A 16,097-nucleotide genomic window follows, 5' to 3' on the forward strand; every position below is an offset into this window, starting at 1 on the left:
TAAAAAGCTGAAAAATCAGATAGTACTGAGAATTTCAAAGAAAGCATTAAGCAATGACTAATTGAAACGTGGGAAAGGAATGCAATGCAGGAATGGGAATTTTTTTATATGAGGAAGAGATCTCCGGACAGTTTCAGATGGATAATATTAGTCATGAAATGCAGAGTAAAGTCAGTGAATCTGGAGATGTATGAAATTAAAAAGTTGAAAAATCAGATAGTATTGAGAATTTCAAAGAAAGCATTAAGCAATGACTAATTGAAACCTGGGAAAGGAATGCAATGCAATAGTAATCAGTATCTTTGAGATGTTAAATAGTAAAGTTAGTGCAGTAACAACTGGTCAACAAGACAACACCTAGTGGAAATCATAGGATAATACACAAGATGTTAAATTTAGTTGATAAGGGAGAAAATATAAAAATATAGCAAATGAAGCAAGCAAAAGGTATCTAACATTGACCCAAAATTCCATAGGAATCAAAGAAAACAGGCGCCCTTTGCCATATGTGGAACAATGTGGTCTCCTTCATAGACAACACAGCAACTGATTTCCAGGAAGTACTTTCACATATCCTTTTGGGGCCATAATGATAATGACTGCTTTCGTTGTGAATAACGATGAAAGTGAGACAGGTCTGACCATGCTTTGCTGCAAGCCATAAACTCTTTCATTTGAAACTACTCTGTTTGCTTGTTAGCATGGACAGATTTCTCTCACATGGAAGTGATTACACAAAATGACAAATATATTAGAATATTTTCCATTCATTTTACTGTCTTCGTCCTTGCCAGGAATAGCCATTATGGGCACCATGAAAATGTATTACGGTGGGAAATGTCAATATATATTTACATCATGTCCAGTATTATTTCATAATCTTACCTAACAGTTGTCACCATATTGATTAATCCCTAATAAGTAAACTTGGCAAATATGAAATTTCACAATAACCTCTCTCTACTGCACTTTCAGTAGCAAATTTTATTCATGAGTGTATACCTTGAAGCACAGCTTGGTCTTCAGAGTTTCAATTAACTGCCATTTCTTTCTTCTTTTTTCCAAACTGTGTGTATGTATACAGGTGGGCTGAGAATGGTCAAGGACTTAGATGTAACAAAAATTATGAGCTTTCCCAAAAAAATAATAACAAAAGGAAATAAAAGTAAATGTTAACCATATTTGCTTTCAGTTACAGTAACCATGATTTTGTGTAATTGACTTTTAATATCTGGTTACTAAAATTTTTGGTTACTTCTGATGCCCCATGTTTTGAAAAACATGTTATATCCTTTTCATTGTGAGTGTTAAACAACACAGAGGTATCATCAGTGTAAGTAATTTAATGGGAATTAGAAGGTTGTACAATATTACTTACATACTCAAGAAAAATAAACGAGCCCAGTCTTGACCCCTGTGGCATGTCATTCATTACTGATTAGTCATAGACTGACTGTTGATTTTTCTCTCCCCATTTTTATAATTTATTTGTTTATGGCTTTTTAGGTATGCAGACAGGAGTTCAAAAAATGTGAACATCATACTGCATGTCCTCAGTTTCTGCTAGAGAAGTGCATGGTTGACCAGTTCAAAAACCTTTGCAAGATCTAAAAATATACCCACAGTATATGTTCATCTAGCTTAAAAACTGAATTATTATAAAAACTAATCATAGGGAAGATAGATGTTAGAGTCCGTCTCACTGAAATAATCCTTAGGAAGTGCAGTCCACCCTTCTGCTGGGAGCCTTAGAAGGAGGGCTGATATAGGAAACAGAGACTATTAAAAGAAGAGCAGCATGTTTTTTTATGAGTTTGTAATAGAATGTTGTGCATCACAGTGTGCTTTATGGTGTTAAGGTTTTGAGAATGTGAGAATATAATTTCCTTGAAGAGTGTGTCGACATATCATTTTCTCCTCCATGTATCTAACAAAAAGGCCGCAAAGGTAAAATTAGAGAGACTTTACTTAATAAAGATGCTTACTATCAGTCATTCATCCAGTTTACTATTAATGATTAGAACAACAAAAGGGGAAGTGACCACAGCAACATGAAGACACACTGCCACGCACTGTAAGATAGCTTGTCCAGAGAATAGATACAGGTGTTACCTATTATTTTGTACCAGTTTTTCATGCTCATGCTTCAGTAGGATATCTGAGTTGGTTTGAGAGGTACAGTAAAACAGTACACATTTTTTGAATGTGAAAATATAAGCATTTTGGAAGTCAGTAACAAAAGTGATATAGAAAAGCCTAGTGTCTTCATAATGGGGAAAGAATATTCCTAAACAGTGGAATTAAACATTCCCATCTACATTTTGCTTTTATGTAATTTTTCAGTAGCTTCTTCTTTTGCAAAACTGTAGAAGTGGGTTAATGTTTACAAATACATCTACATACACTGCTCCAAATACAAATGGAGTGGGTGAAAAATGCTTCTATATGAGTCCTGATTTTTCTTATCTTCATGGTCTTTATGTGAGATGTATATTGCTGGCAGTGGAATTGTTCTGCAATCAGTTGCAAATGCCAGCTCTCTAAACTTTCTCAAGAGTGTTTTGCAAAAAATATGTCTTCTTCCTTCCAGGGATTCCAATTTGAGACCACAGAATATTTCTGTAATACTTAGGTGTTGATCAAAACTACTGGTAACAAATCCCTTCAATGTCTTCCTTTTATCCAGATAGGTGGGGTCTCAAATACTCAAGCAGTACTGAAGAATGGATAATGTAAGTGTTCTGTATGTGGTCTCCTTTATAGATGAACCAACCATTTGCCTTACCTATAGCAAGCCTTACATGCTCCTTCCATGTCATATTGTTTTGCAACTTCAAACCTAGACATTTAATTAAAGTCAGTGTTTAGGCACCACACTATTAATACTGTATTTGAACATTACGGGAGTAATTTACTGCTCATCTGCATTAGCTTACATTGTTCCCTGTTATGTACAAGCTGCAATTCATCACACCAAGTACAAATTCTGTCTGAATCATTATGTATCCTCCTACAACATAACAGGACAGAAAATTGAATAAAAATGATAAAATATTACAGAAATAACATCTGAAAATACTTATACAATATTTGTTCATAGTTTTTATTGTGAGTTTTGAGTTACTGGGGGCCCCTAAGAGGTAAGGCCCTGCGCTTGTGCCCTGTTCATTTTCCATTAAATTCACCATAGAATATAGAAGATGCTTCAGTGTAATTCCATGTGTAACATAAATCAGCAAAAATCACAGATAAATGCAACGGAAGTCAGTAAAATTCACAGACATATATTTCTGTCACATTGATAGTGAAGGTCCTTCAAGATTCACCTGAAGCTCTGCAGATGAAACTATGCTTTGAAATGTACAAAGTCTGTGAAAGTATTCTGGCATAGTAGCTCAGCACAGCTTCTGCCAAGAATACTGGAGTTCTGTGGTAATCAACTGAGATAGTTGTAAATGCTTTTGACAGCATCATGACATTATACAACATCATAATAATCAATTATGGCAGACAATAAGCAACAAATTGGAAACCTCTCTGCTGAAGAAAGTTGGATAAGCAGGTAAATTATTGTGAAGACTCTTTTAGAGTGTGATGGAGATTTTCATGTTGTTAATGGCAAATCAGTGACAGCAGAAAGAAATGTGCAGGATGAAGGCTAATTGCATTGCTAAGAAACATCTTATTTTGTCTCTTGAGACAAAGCTGTTGCTACAATAAATGTTAAATCTATTAATTGTTCTGTGATAGCCCATGATGATTGTGGGCATAATGTTCATTTTCCAGAATATCTTTGTGTCATTATAGCAGAGATATACAATCTGACTCTATACAATTACAGAATCCATTGAAATATGCTACAAAAAAGGACTGTTGAAACCTCAGATATGGAAGAAAGAGGAGGGATTGCAGAAACTGGATGTGAAGCTGTTGCTGAAACTGATGACATCGTATGGAGTTGACATTGTATGGAGATGATATGAAGAGATTGTTTATGATTGATTCTCCAGATAGATGTGCATGAATTAAGAGAGACAATTGGGGCATTGTGGACCATCATAATGTGCTAGGCAAGGAGGAGTTAGGAATCTACTGAGAAGTAGGAGAGGAGAAAGGTTTTTTGTATCATCAGTAATGGAAAATGTGGAGTCATACTACTATCTGTCACAAAACTGGGATGGCACAGTGTGAATGAGAGATACATGAAAAGAAAAGAGAAATCCAGTGTTGGAACATGTAAGGATTAAGATGAAGAGTACAGCCAAGGGTCATAGGAACAATTTAAGAGGGTTGTAAGGTAATCCACATTTTACCATTGTCATTAACCATTGCTCTCTTTGACACCTATTCATATGGCAGATATATTTCTTTTTAGTTGGTATTATACTTTGTCTATTTCATACAGACATGTGACATATGTCGGTAAGCATTGCCCAGTTGAAAAATGGCATGAGAATTAATGCATGATGACACAGGATACCTGAGCCATACAATTGTGTCATCACTAACAGCCGTGACCTGAAGTCCTACCTGAGGTTCTCCTGGAGTAAGATCATTGTGCCTCTTAAAAACATTGGAAGAATGGGACCTCTTCAGGGAGGCACCACACTCAACAATAATGGCTATCTAGGGTCATGCAGAACTATGATTCATCACTGAAGTCAATGCAGGACATTCATCAGTAGTGCTTGCTGCCTGTTCATGGTGCCACTCCAAACTCAACCATTTGTTTTGTGGTGTCAACGGCAGCTTAACCATGAAATGATAATTCCCTAGTCTGGCTGTTGCTAGTCTCTGACCAATGACATAGGATAACACAGAAGGTTGCATGGAGCCCGTTACTGGTTCTTGGATGGCAAGTGCAGCTGTGAAGGGGTTTTGATGTTCTTGGTACAGAATATGGTGATCCTCCATTGTGGTGGTCAGATATGTTCAGCCAGAATCTTGACAAGCATGTCTGCCCTCATGTTCCATTGAAGTCAAACTTTTTGAGACACTCTCACACTCCAGTGCCCCACAAATTTAGATATTGCACAATTTGACTACAATGAGGCCCTCTAAAACTCCTATCAGATGCTGATAAAACGCTCTCACACAATTACATGGTACCTTCATGTCCTTCACAGTGATCCACCAACATCTGACATAGATTATGCCCCTTATATACCATATCAGTCCTAAATGTGAACAACACTAATGCGCTCTGTTGGCCATTCTATTTGCCACAGAGAATTGCAATTCTAGTCGAAATACCCACCAATGGTGTGTATGTGTATGAAGTTGCACTGAAACCTGATCATATGTTTAACGACAAACTGTCTATTGGCTTCTATCTCAAGTTCTTTGGTGAAAATTTCTTTGATGATTTTTCTTAAGTTTCACAAGTAACACTGGGTGGTTTTGTCAAAGCTTCACCCTCCATTGCTGCTAGCTGACTGAAATGGAACTTGCAGTTACAGATCTTATGTACCTGTTGTACCAATGTCTGAGGGCTTCTCCACATCCGTGCTGCCTGCAACACTCATGCACTGCAGCACAGGAATCCAGGATCCATTCACCATATCAGTTTCTCTTGCTGAAGCTGTTATCACATTTATGGGTATTATGGCTTCTCTGAAGAAGTGGTTGTGGTAGTTCTCAACAGCAAGAAATTCTGTGTTGGCAAATTTTATTATGTGATCAGCGACACATGTGCATTCTCTGTCACGGGTGATTACTCCACCTGTCCCAACATTAAATATGGTTTATATTCAGTGACCCTGGCGTTATGGATTTCCAATCAATCCAACATAGATTTTCCCACATTTACAGATATATGATACATTTCCAACACTGTAAGTTGGTCTCTTTTGCTCTTTGCCATTTGGCTGCACCGTTTGATCTTCTTGGTTGTAATGAGTTTTTATGCCATGTTTGCACAATATACAGCCAGTTTTGTCTCTGACCATGAAATGTATGACAGAGAAGCCATCCTGACTTTTCTTCTTCCAACATGGCACTTCCCTGAGTGATATATTTTGCGACACTTCTTACGCAACTGGTTCAGTACCCATTACTACTCAGAATGCTTTTCAGGTGTTGCATTGTCTGAGGCACCATGGCTGTCATAATGCTTGTCTTTCAATCATTGAGAGTCATCCCCTTTTTTCTGGCTTTGGTGATGGTTTGTCAGTTTGTGTCAGTTTTCGATTCATGCTGTGTCCCATGTTTTCCCCTTTCCTCATAACCAGCACATCTAGTTGGTCATTTACTACCTCCATAGTAAATTTTATGTTGGCATGGAGACTGTTCAGAAGTAAAGGAACTCACAAAGCCTTTCCTCACTACAACCCCATACAACCAAGTTATCACTAATGTGGCTGTACCACACCTTATGTTTACAAGATTCAAAGTCCAGAGCATGTCTTTCAAAATGTTACTTGAAGAAATTGGCCCACTGGACTGACTGGATTACCCATGGTGACACCTTCCAACTGTTTATAGAAATCAATATTCCACATGAAATAGCTTGTGGTAAGATGTTCATGAAAGACCTTGGTGATGTCATGCAGGAAAAGGGAATTGATAGTCTCCATGGAATCACTGAGTGCCACTTTTGTAAACAAAGAAACAATGTCAAAGCTGGCCAAACATTGCTTGATCCAATTTTACGTTCTTCAGTTTCTCAGTGAAATGTCCCAGATTCTTTATGTATGTGTCAGTATTTCCTATGTGTAGCTGAATTAGAGAGGTCTAGTGTACCACCAATTTATACATCAGTGAGCCAGGAGGTTTTATCATCCGTCTTAAAGCAACATAATCCATACATCCAAGATGATATGACTTCTGTGACATACAGCATTCTATATAGGTCTGCCAAGAGAGAAGCCACCTTGATTAATTGAGTCATATACTCTGTGATCTGCTGCACTGGATCTATGCCTTCAGTACATTGTCGAATCTAATAGGTCCCAATTCTTTTCCTCATAATCTTTGGTCTTCATTTTAAGTAACATTTTCCTTATTGGCAGGCACTACTAATGTATCCTTGTAACTGTTAAGGCTCATGATAGCTTGTAACACTTCTCTTTTCAGGTTTCAAGCTGGTAGTTTTGCTCAACACAATACCCTGACTGTTTCATATCACATTTTCTCAGATTTTTCACAAGGAATGACCCGGACGGCCACTTTGATATTAGCAATGATTTTCTCAGCAGGTAAAGTTCTTGAGACAATACCAAAATTCCCTCCATTTTGAGGGACAGACAGTCCCTCTGATGTCAGTGGTCATTCACTGAGGTTGACCACTGTGTGTGATATGATTGGAATCAACTTGTATATCTTCTTTCCATATCTTGCAAATTTTTTCTTCTGTTGCTTGATGCTACAGTCAAGTTTGTTCTGCATTCTCCTGTGGATGAAGCTGTCAAACATATCCTAGTTGTCTCAGTTGATGCTGCCACTTATTTGATATAAACTGTCCAAAAGTAGCTCATCTGTTCTTGCCAAATCTCTCTGTGTTGTATGAATTCACTCACGAAGAAAAGCTCATACATATGATGTGTCTGTGTGGTGTAACAAATCTGTCCATGTCTCTTGAGACTGTTAATGAATTTTCTTATGGCTATCAGACTCAAGTTAGACAGCTTTACTGAGAGAACATGCTTCATTACAAAATAAACCTGAACATGTGACTAACATGAATGTGTGTCTTTTATATTTTTCAAATATTAAAGTTATTCAGTTGAAAAAGTCACTTTGAAATAATAACAGTGCATGTCAAATTACTTTTTTATTCTCCCTTTAGCATGTAACACATCAGATGTGAATCGCTCTGCCACATTACACTTCACAAGAGTTTTCTTTCTTAACTTTGTAATCTTTTCTGCAGATGCTTAGCAGGTACTGAACATTTTGTAATCTCTTCTCAAACCCTTGAGCATCCAGAAATTCTGCAGGGCTACTGGTGTACAGCCACCATTCTCATAAAAAGGCTTTACAAGCAGTGCATGATCCTTCATGGAGACAGTCATGTTACTGCCTCAGACAGAAACTGAGGAAGAGCCATATGCTGCATTTTGTTGGTTGCATATTCTGACACATAATGCACCCTCTATTGGTCAAATTTTCATTAATTTTTTCCCATGATGTCTCCCTCTGTATCAATAATATGCTATTCATATTTGACATCATTCTAAGCAGTGGTTCTCTTTCTACAGCATTTTGAAACTGGAGCTGTAATTATGGACACCCTGTATCTATAACTACTGCTCAGTACGTAGAAGAAATTAAAAGAATGTAAGCTTTTATTAAACTGGAACCTAGTTAGTTACAAACTCTTTCCCTAACATGGTACAGCATCTTAAAAATTTATACATCTACAGCAAACAACATGTCCTCAAGTTCAAGTACATTAACTACCATGACATAAAAAAATTAACAAAAATTTATTTATGTTGGGGTAATGTAAGACAGCCAGAAAAATTTGTATTAAAAAATTTGAAAAAATAAGTTTCTAATATAAGAAAATACAAGATTTTGATTAGTTACATGCAACAAAACCCTTTTACTTTTCTGTGCAACAGTTTGAACAGTGTCCACACTCGCTGATAGGTGGCTGTAGCAGCTAATTTTAACACTTCATTTCTGCTGATAATGCAAATTGAACATGACAGGCATTAATAGTTGCTTCATGGCAGGAGGCAATAGCTGTTGTTTTTGGTTGCTGGCAGCTGGTCAGCAACCAGCAGCTGCAAGAGCAGGCAGCGAAAAGTGAATGGCATGAATGCAAGCCCTACTGCACTGTTAACACTCTGTAGAGGCAGTAGAGGGTGGAGTGCCACTGGACTCTGATGCCAGAAAAACGCAAGCACGCTAACAAATAGCATGGCCCAGCATTCGTACACCGACAAAAATTGATCATGCATAGGGCATAACACTCTACTTTGTAAGTGCCTCAATTGTAAAATGCCATAAGAAGAAAAATTCTGCTGACAGTCTACACTGCTGCTAGCATGAATAAAAAATGATCCAAAATACTAAATAACTCACTTTTCGTAAACATCTGACACTCCTGCAGTTTGTGAGTACAATTCAGTCTTCTTGCAGGCCTACAACATGCACAGTGCATCATTGCAAACCTCTTCTCCCTCTTTTTGCCTCTTCTCTTCCATGTTTACATCGTTGTAAACAAACAAAGAACAATACACTACTTCAGCTCTGCCTATTTGACTTCACACCATGTAAGCATGCATGGTTGAGCTTGGCCATTCTCTCCTCTCATTCCATTCCTTTCTACGTTTCTGTACATAAACTGGCAAGCCATAGTTTTCTCACATATATTTGCAGTGGTAATTGTCTCTTCTCTTGTTCCCTTCAGTTGCATTTCCTCTTGACTTCTTCTCTGTCCCATTTTCTGTGAATCTTCTTCACGCCTGGTCTACAGTTTCAGTTGGTGGAAGATCATGAATTTCAAGCTGTAGCCATAGGGTTGCCATGCATACAATATTATTTTCCTTAAAACTTACTTCAAAATACAGAGGCCTTCCTAATTCCTTTTGCCAAAATACTGAATATAATTGCTTCTTGCTTCCCAAACAACATACTTTCAAAGTTCCTTCTGACGATCTAATGAACTCTGACATTTCTCTCAAAATCTTGTTTTTGTTTTGTAATAGTCTGCTTCAGCTCTTCTGCAATAATATTCTTCATGTCCTCTGTATGAGTATGCCTTTTTAAAGTACATTCCTTATCCACTGAAGTCATTTGAATTCATACCAAAGATTTTAGCATTCAGTTAAGTATTATCACTGTCTGTGCATGTACTAGTTGTTTTGTCAGTTGAGATTGCAGTATCAGTCATTCTCTATGACAAACTGAGGTCAAAACCACATATCTCACTTATAAAACCCTTGTCTGATGTTACTTCCACCTGCAACTACATTGGTAATTAACATTTCATAAGAATAGTAGGTGCTTTTTGCATTTCATTTCATACATTTGCATTTTTCTCTTCTTGTCTCTCCTCACATATCTTTGACATTTCCTCTCAACTCTCTTTCAATAAAGATTTCATTTCATTCACAATTTTCTTTTGGTTTTCCTGAAGCTCTGATTTAAGCTCCTCCTTTTATTCCTTCATTAGTTCCTTTGCAATTTCTTTTTGACTTCCTTTTAATTCTTTTGAAAATTTCTCTTGACTTTCCATAAATGAATTGGCATCCTCTCTAGATTTCTTTCTGGATTCTTGAGCTTTCTTTTGTGTTTTCTTCTATCATGTTTAACAGTGCTGCTGTATCTAACTGACTGATAACTAGGAGCAACTGATGCTCGATTTTACTACTAGTCAGGATTCACTTTCTCTCTTCCTGTTTTTGTATCTGAGGAACTGATATTTTGCTCTTGCTTAATTCCACCACTAGCTCCATGTCTCCTTTACACATCTTCAAAATCAGAATCTTTGAACCCTGTATTATCACACTCAATCTCTCTCTTTATCAAGCTGATTTTCCACATTCTTATCTGCTGGTTTGCTCCTTTTCCAATGACAATTTTACATTTAAGAGTCAAAAGCACAAATCACAAGCCTAACTAACTTTCTGAACACAAGATTCATCTCACAGTAAATGATTCTAAAGTTTTGCCTTGAGCTGCAATTTCAAACTATTCAGATTTGCCATTATTGCAGCACTTCCGATTTTTGCTGTGTCTGTTGGTTTTTGTGTTGTGGTTTGACGCTGAAAACTGCACAGCTACCTTGTGGAGATGGTAATCTCAAACCACTTCAATTCAAGAAGCTGAATATTCTTCTCATCTCAAACCATTGCAATCTGAGATGGTATAGATTTTGTTTCACATGCAATTCTATTGATGATCCACTCTTGTCACTCTCTCCACTTGCAGACACATCACTTTATTGTTCAATACTCATTATTCCATGCCACCTCCCCATTCTTCACCAAAAAAGCAATTGCCTAAAGTGATAAAATGTAAACTACATCCTGCCGTAATTGTCAGATGTAATACATTTACCTTTGTCATCAGACATGAGTTTGACGGCTTTATTGAGAGACTGTGCTTTGTCACAAAATAAATCTGACCCTGTGCCTAATTCAAACACATGTGTCTTGTATGTTTTAAATATTAAAGTTATTCAGTTGAAAAAATAGGAAATGTCACTTTGAAATAATAACAGTATGAGTCAGATAATTTTGTTTTGTCGTCTCTTTAGCATGTTTCAAATTTTCCTAACAGTTCCTCAACTCATACAGTCATGTGTAAACAGTTAAGCTCATTTCACATTCATACTGAAGTAACAATTGCTACAACGTGTTTCCACACAAATAAAACCAGTAATCACTGATCACAGAGCCCTTTTCATTTATGTTCTAATGTCAATAGATTCTTCCATGAAAGTTACTGATTCATAAACATGATACGGTTTCAGCCCGAAATCTCAAAATTAATTCCCTCTGTCTTTCCATCAAATAACTGGATCGCTCAAACACTTTTCTCCTAGTAACTGATGTAATAATTTCAACTCTTAATTATATTTTCTAGAAAATTTATCATACTGTTTATCCATGACATGACTGTACATGACCACTCTGTGCTGAAGCCAACAATGGCTAATACTTCATCCAGAGAAAAGGTGCATTCAACTTCAAAATTTTGAGAAGCCAGCAATAAATGAGGAGTACAAAATTGCTATGTCATAATATCAAAGATAGCAGTATTCCTTATAGTGGTGGTGATTAGGAACTTTGGTGTGGCACCACAACAGAAAAAAAGGGTCAGCATGCACTGAGATGACTGGCATAAGATAGACAGCATCACTCACAAGAGCATGAAAAGTGAACTCAACTGCTGCACAGAGCAACAGAAGAAATAATTTTCAAGATGTGGGAAGCAGATTGACATGTCATTTCCTGGCCTGTTGTGCATGGGAGTCAACCTCAGTGAATGGTCATTGACATCAGAGGAACAGACTATCCTTCAAAATAGGGTGAATTTTGCTGTCATCCACAGAATTGTACCTATGAAGGATGTGACTAACACAGAAGTGGCAATCTGAACCCTTCCTTGTGAAAAACTGGGGAAATATCTCCTCAAGCTGCCAGGGTTTTATGCCAAGCAAACCATCAGACTACAACCTGCAAAAATAAGAGTTCAAGCTATCAAGAACTTTAACACTGCAAGAATATTTTAGTACTGTCTGCTGACAAGGTAAATGTGACCATTTTAATTAAGACTGAAGATTATGATCAGAAGGATTGGGACCTATTTGACCCAATGACCTGGTGAAAGGTATGCAAATATATGAGCAAAGAGTTACATGGAAATAAAACACTTAATCAAGGAATCTTCTCTCTCAGGGGATCTACAGAGGTGCCTTCACATCACAGAGGTTCTGCCTCCTTGGCTGTATGGATTACCAGAAATCCACAAAGATAATATTCCACTAAGACCAATCATAAGCACTCATGGCTCACTGACATATAAACTAGAAAAACATTTGGCCTCTGCTTCAGCCACGTGTGGGAAAGACTGACACATATGTAAAGGACACTCAACATTTCATTGAAGCTGATGAAACTGCAACTGGAGCAAACGACATCTTGGTTAAGTTTGATGCTGTTTCTGTGTGTACAATAGTGCCACTCACTTATATTCCACGGAGTATTGTTTCCATTGTCTTGTATGACATCACCAAGTTCTTTCACGAATGTCTTACTGTGAGCTATTTCATGTGGAATGCCAATTTCTATGAACAGCTGGAAGGCGTCACCATGGGCAATCCACTCAGTCCAGTGGTGGCCACATTCTTCATGTAACATTTCAAAACACAGGCACAGGCACTAGACTTAGAACATTGTAAACCTAAGGTGTAGCACAGACAGATTAATGACACCTTTGTTGTGTGGAGCCTTGGTAGGAACAGCTCACTGAATTCCTTAGACATCTGATCTGCCTCCAAACCAACACAAAATTTACTATGGAGGTAGAAAAAGACCAACAGCTACCCTTTTTAGATATTCTGGTTATGGGAAATGGGGAGAACCTGGGATACAGCATCTATTGAAAACTGACACACAGGGACCAATACCCACACAGTCTGGCAAGCCATTGCCCAAGCCAACAAAGAGAGATAATTAATAAGTTTGTAATGCATGCAAGACAAATGTATGAGCCACAGTACCTCAAATGTGAGATGCAATACTTTGAAACCATTCTGAGGAGTAATAGGTACTCAACCAGTTGCATAAAAAGCATCACAAAATCTGACACTCAGCAAAGTGATGCATCGGGAGAAGCAGTGTCGGGGGTGGCCTTTCTGCCACACATCCCTAGAATGATGGACAGATTCGGTCCTATATTGTTCAAATATGACATACTATTTTAAAAGTGGTCAATAAGATGACAGATTGTCTCAGATCAGTAAAGCACAAAAGGGACTAACTTACAATGTTGGGAATATACTGTGTATCCTGTACACAAAGGAAAGTCTGTGTTGGAAACAGCTGGACAATCCATCAAAACTAGGATCACTGAATGTAAATGGTATTTGAGATTGGGGAATGTGGAGAAACCAACCTTGGTTGGGCACACACTGTGTGAGACCGACCACATAATAAAAGTTTCCAGAACAGCATTTGCCCTTGAATATTGGCGTGACAGGTACAAGAATTCGAGAATCAAAGAATTTGAGGATTTTATTCACCATAGATCATTTTACAACTACATTGGCTTTTCCATACAGGATGTAGTAGTAGAAGCATAATAATAAAATAAACTAACATCATTACACTATAGTATGTATTTAAAGCATGGCAGTGTAACAGATTACAGCACAATAGTTTCTAAAAGTTAATGCAATAAGCTATACTATAATATACTATAGTATAGTAAAGTATACCTTGTACATAGTGTATTGTATACACTATGTAATTACACACAACTTAACCAAAGCATACAACAATATGTTTAAGTACAAAAAACTTTGAAATGCTAATATGCTCCTCAGAAATCTTGAAGAAATCTTTAATGTCATAAAATGGATGATCTGACAGCCAGCTGTACCACCTAATTTTTAAAAAAATGTATATCCATAGAATTGGCAGTTTATTGACCATTTTGAATGGGTTTACTTTGTGGGAATTTCCTGTTCTTGCTAATATTTCAGAATTCATTGCCAGAGGGGAAATACATGAACATAACACAGAGCTAAGGGTAATTTAGACGTACCATTATGTCTAAATTACTCTTGGCTCTGGTGTTATGTTCATGTATTTCCCCTCTGGCAATGAACTCTAAAATATTATTTTTAATATTGAGTACAGACAGTGCTCCCTATGAACTCTTTTGCATATTATGTGTAAGACTTTTTTTGTAACTTCAAAATGTTCTTGATGTGAGGGGAGTGCACCCATATAATCAGACCATACGAAATATGTGACTGTAATAGCCCAAAGTATGTCACTCTAAGGCATTCCAAGCTCACTACCTCTCTTAGTTTCAAGTAAGATGTGTCATCTGAGATATTTTTTCGCATATATGATTGACATATTCTTCTCAATAGAGTTTTGAGTTTTTCTGTTCCTTATGCAGTAATAGTAATTTCTTGGGAATATTTTTTAAAAGTGGAATGTCTGTCAGTAAACATATTGTGTGTATGAGAGCTCATCTATATTTTTCTTTTTTTCTTTTCCAGTGATCTCACAACAGAACAATGCAATATCAATAATGCAGTCATTCGGTTCACTCTAAAAAGCAGTAGCATATTTACAATGAGTGGAACTTTCTTGGGTGAGACATTTGTCCTGCTCTCTCAAATACCATCTCTCAGTGAATACCCACAGATAACAGTGCAGCAGCAGCTTTTAAGATTAACGCGACCAATATCAACTGGTACAGTATTGTTTTACCATTGCAGTTTAAGCAAATTCTTCATATTCTTGGTACAAATGTGAGAAGTTAAACTCAGACATAAATCTAAAAAGCATCAATTGCATAAGTAACAGAAAATCAAGTTTTTAAAATTTTTGAAATTTACATGTATAATTTTTAGTATCAGTTGTGCCATCAGTGAGCAATTTAAATATATTAAGCTCATGAACAAAAGACAACTTTATTCAAAAATTCTTCTCTTACTTATTTTAAGCAGGATTTGTAAACAATTGTAATCTGTCAATTATATTTACTTGAGTCATATAGTTCCTTCTCCATTTTTTTCAGGGAGTTATTCATTTCAGGCTCTAAAAGACTGTAAAAGTGAGAAGATAAAGAAATTCATGAAGAAGGAGAAGCTAAAACTCAAACAATGAAACCTTATTAAAAATGCTAACAGAGTTATAGTGTTGATGAACTGGTAACTGACCTTAATACATGAAATCTGTAGCTCTGAAATGAATAACATATGATGCTATGTGGTTCATTTTGTCTAGTATTTTATACTGCTGCAAGAGTACGGCAAGTTACTATTGTTGTAAGCTTTGAAGAACAGTTGCTATCAACACCAAATTTTGTGAATATTTTGTGTTCAGTACACAACACACTGATAAACTAGTGACTGACCTCAAGATATGAACATCTATTGCTCCAGAAATGAATTACAAATGCCACAATGTGGTTCATTCAGTCAACTATTTCTTAGTGCTGCAAAAGTGCTGGAAGTTATTACTGTTGTAAGTTTTGAAGAACAATTGTTCCAACACCAAATTGTGTGAATATGTCACTTTCAGTGCAAGACATTTTTGTGGAACACAGTGTATGAGATGATACTCCAATTCAGTATTATTGTGCGATGAAAGCACAAAGGTGCTTCTTAATGTGATATTTATAATACATTTTGTATTTTTTACAAATTTTAACAATTCTTGTACATAAATAAAAAAAATTCACCAGAAGTATAGTTGTGTAACTAGATGCTTTACTATTATCTAGTACTGTAAAAATCTGAACTTAAAAGAAATATCACTTTCAGGCAAATATTACATATCTCCTGAGATGAAAAATGCATCAGTATTCAGCTTCCATGAACTTTAATGAAATACAAATTCTTAATGTTTGTATTTCTCTGTAGAACAACCATTTAGTTGAGTATCTTACCAAGATCAGTC

At 36.6% G+C, this 16,097-nt stretch overlaps 1 protein-coding gene across 1 annotated transcript in view; it reads left to right on the forward strand.

The window, feature by feature from the left end:
* Positions 1-15,884, forward strand: part of LOC126365627 (protein unc-13 homolog 4B-like) — a 93,044-nt gene extending 77,160 nt beyond the window's left edge. Inside the window, exons 11-12 of the mRNA XM_050008162.1 lie at positions 14,690-14,886; positions 15,214-15,884. Of these exons, the coding sequence (XP_049864119.1) occupies positions 14,690-14,886; positions 15,214-15,302 (286 nt within the window). The 3' untranslated portion in view covers positions 15,303-15,884. The remainder of the gene's footprint in view (positions 1-14,689; positions 14,887-15,213) is intronic.
* The last annotated feature ends 213 nt before the right edge of the window (positions 15,885-16,097 follow it).

Source organism: Schistocerca gregaria, chromosome 1 (genome assembly GCF_023897955.1).
Source record: "Schistocerca gregaria isolate iqSchGreg1 chromosome 1, iqSchGreg1.2, whole genome shotgun sequence".
Classification (NCBI taxonomy): domain Eukaryota; kingdom Metazoa; phylum Arthropoda; class Insecta; order Orthoptera; family Acrididae; genus Schistocerca; species Schistocerca gregaria.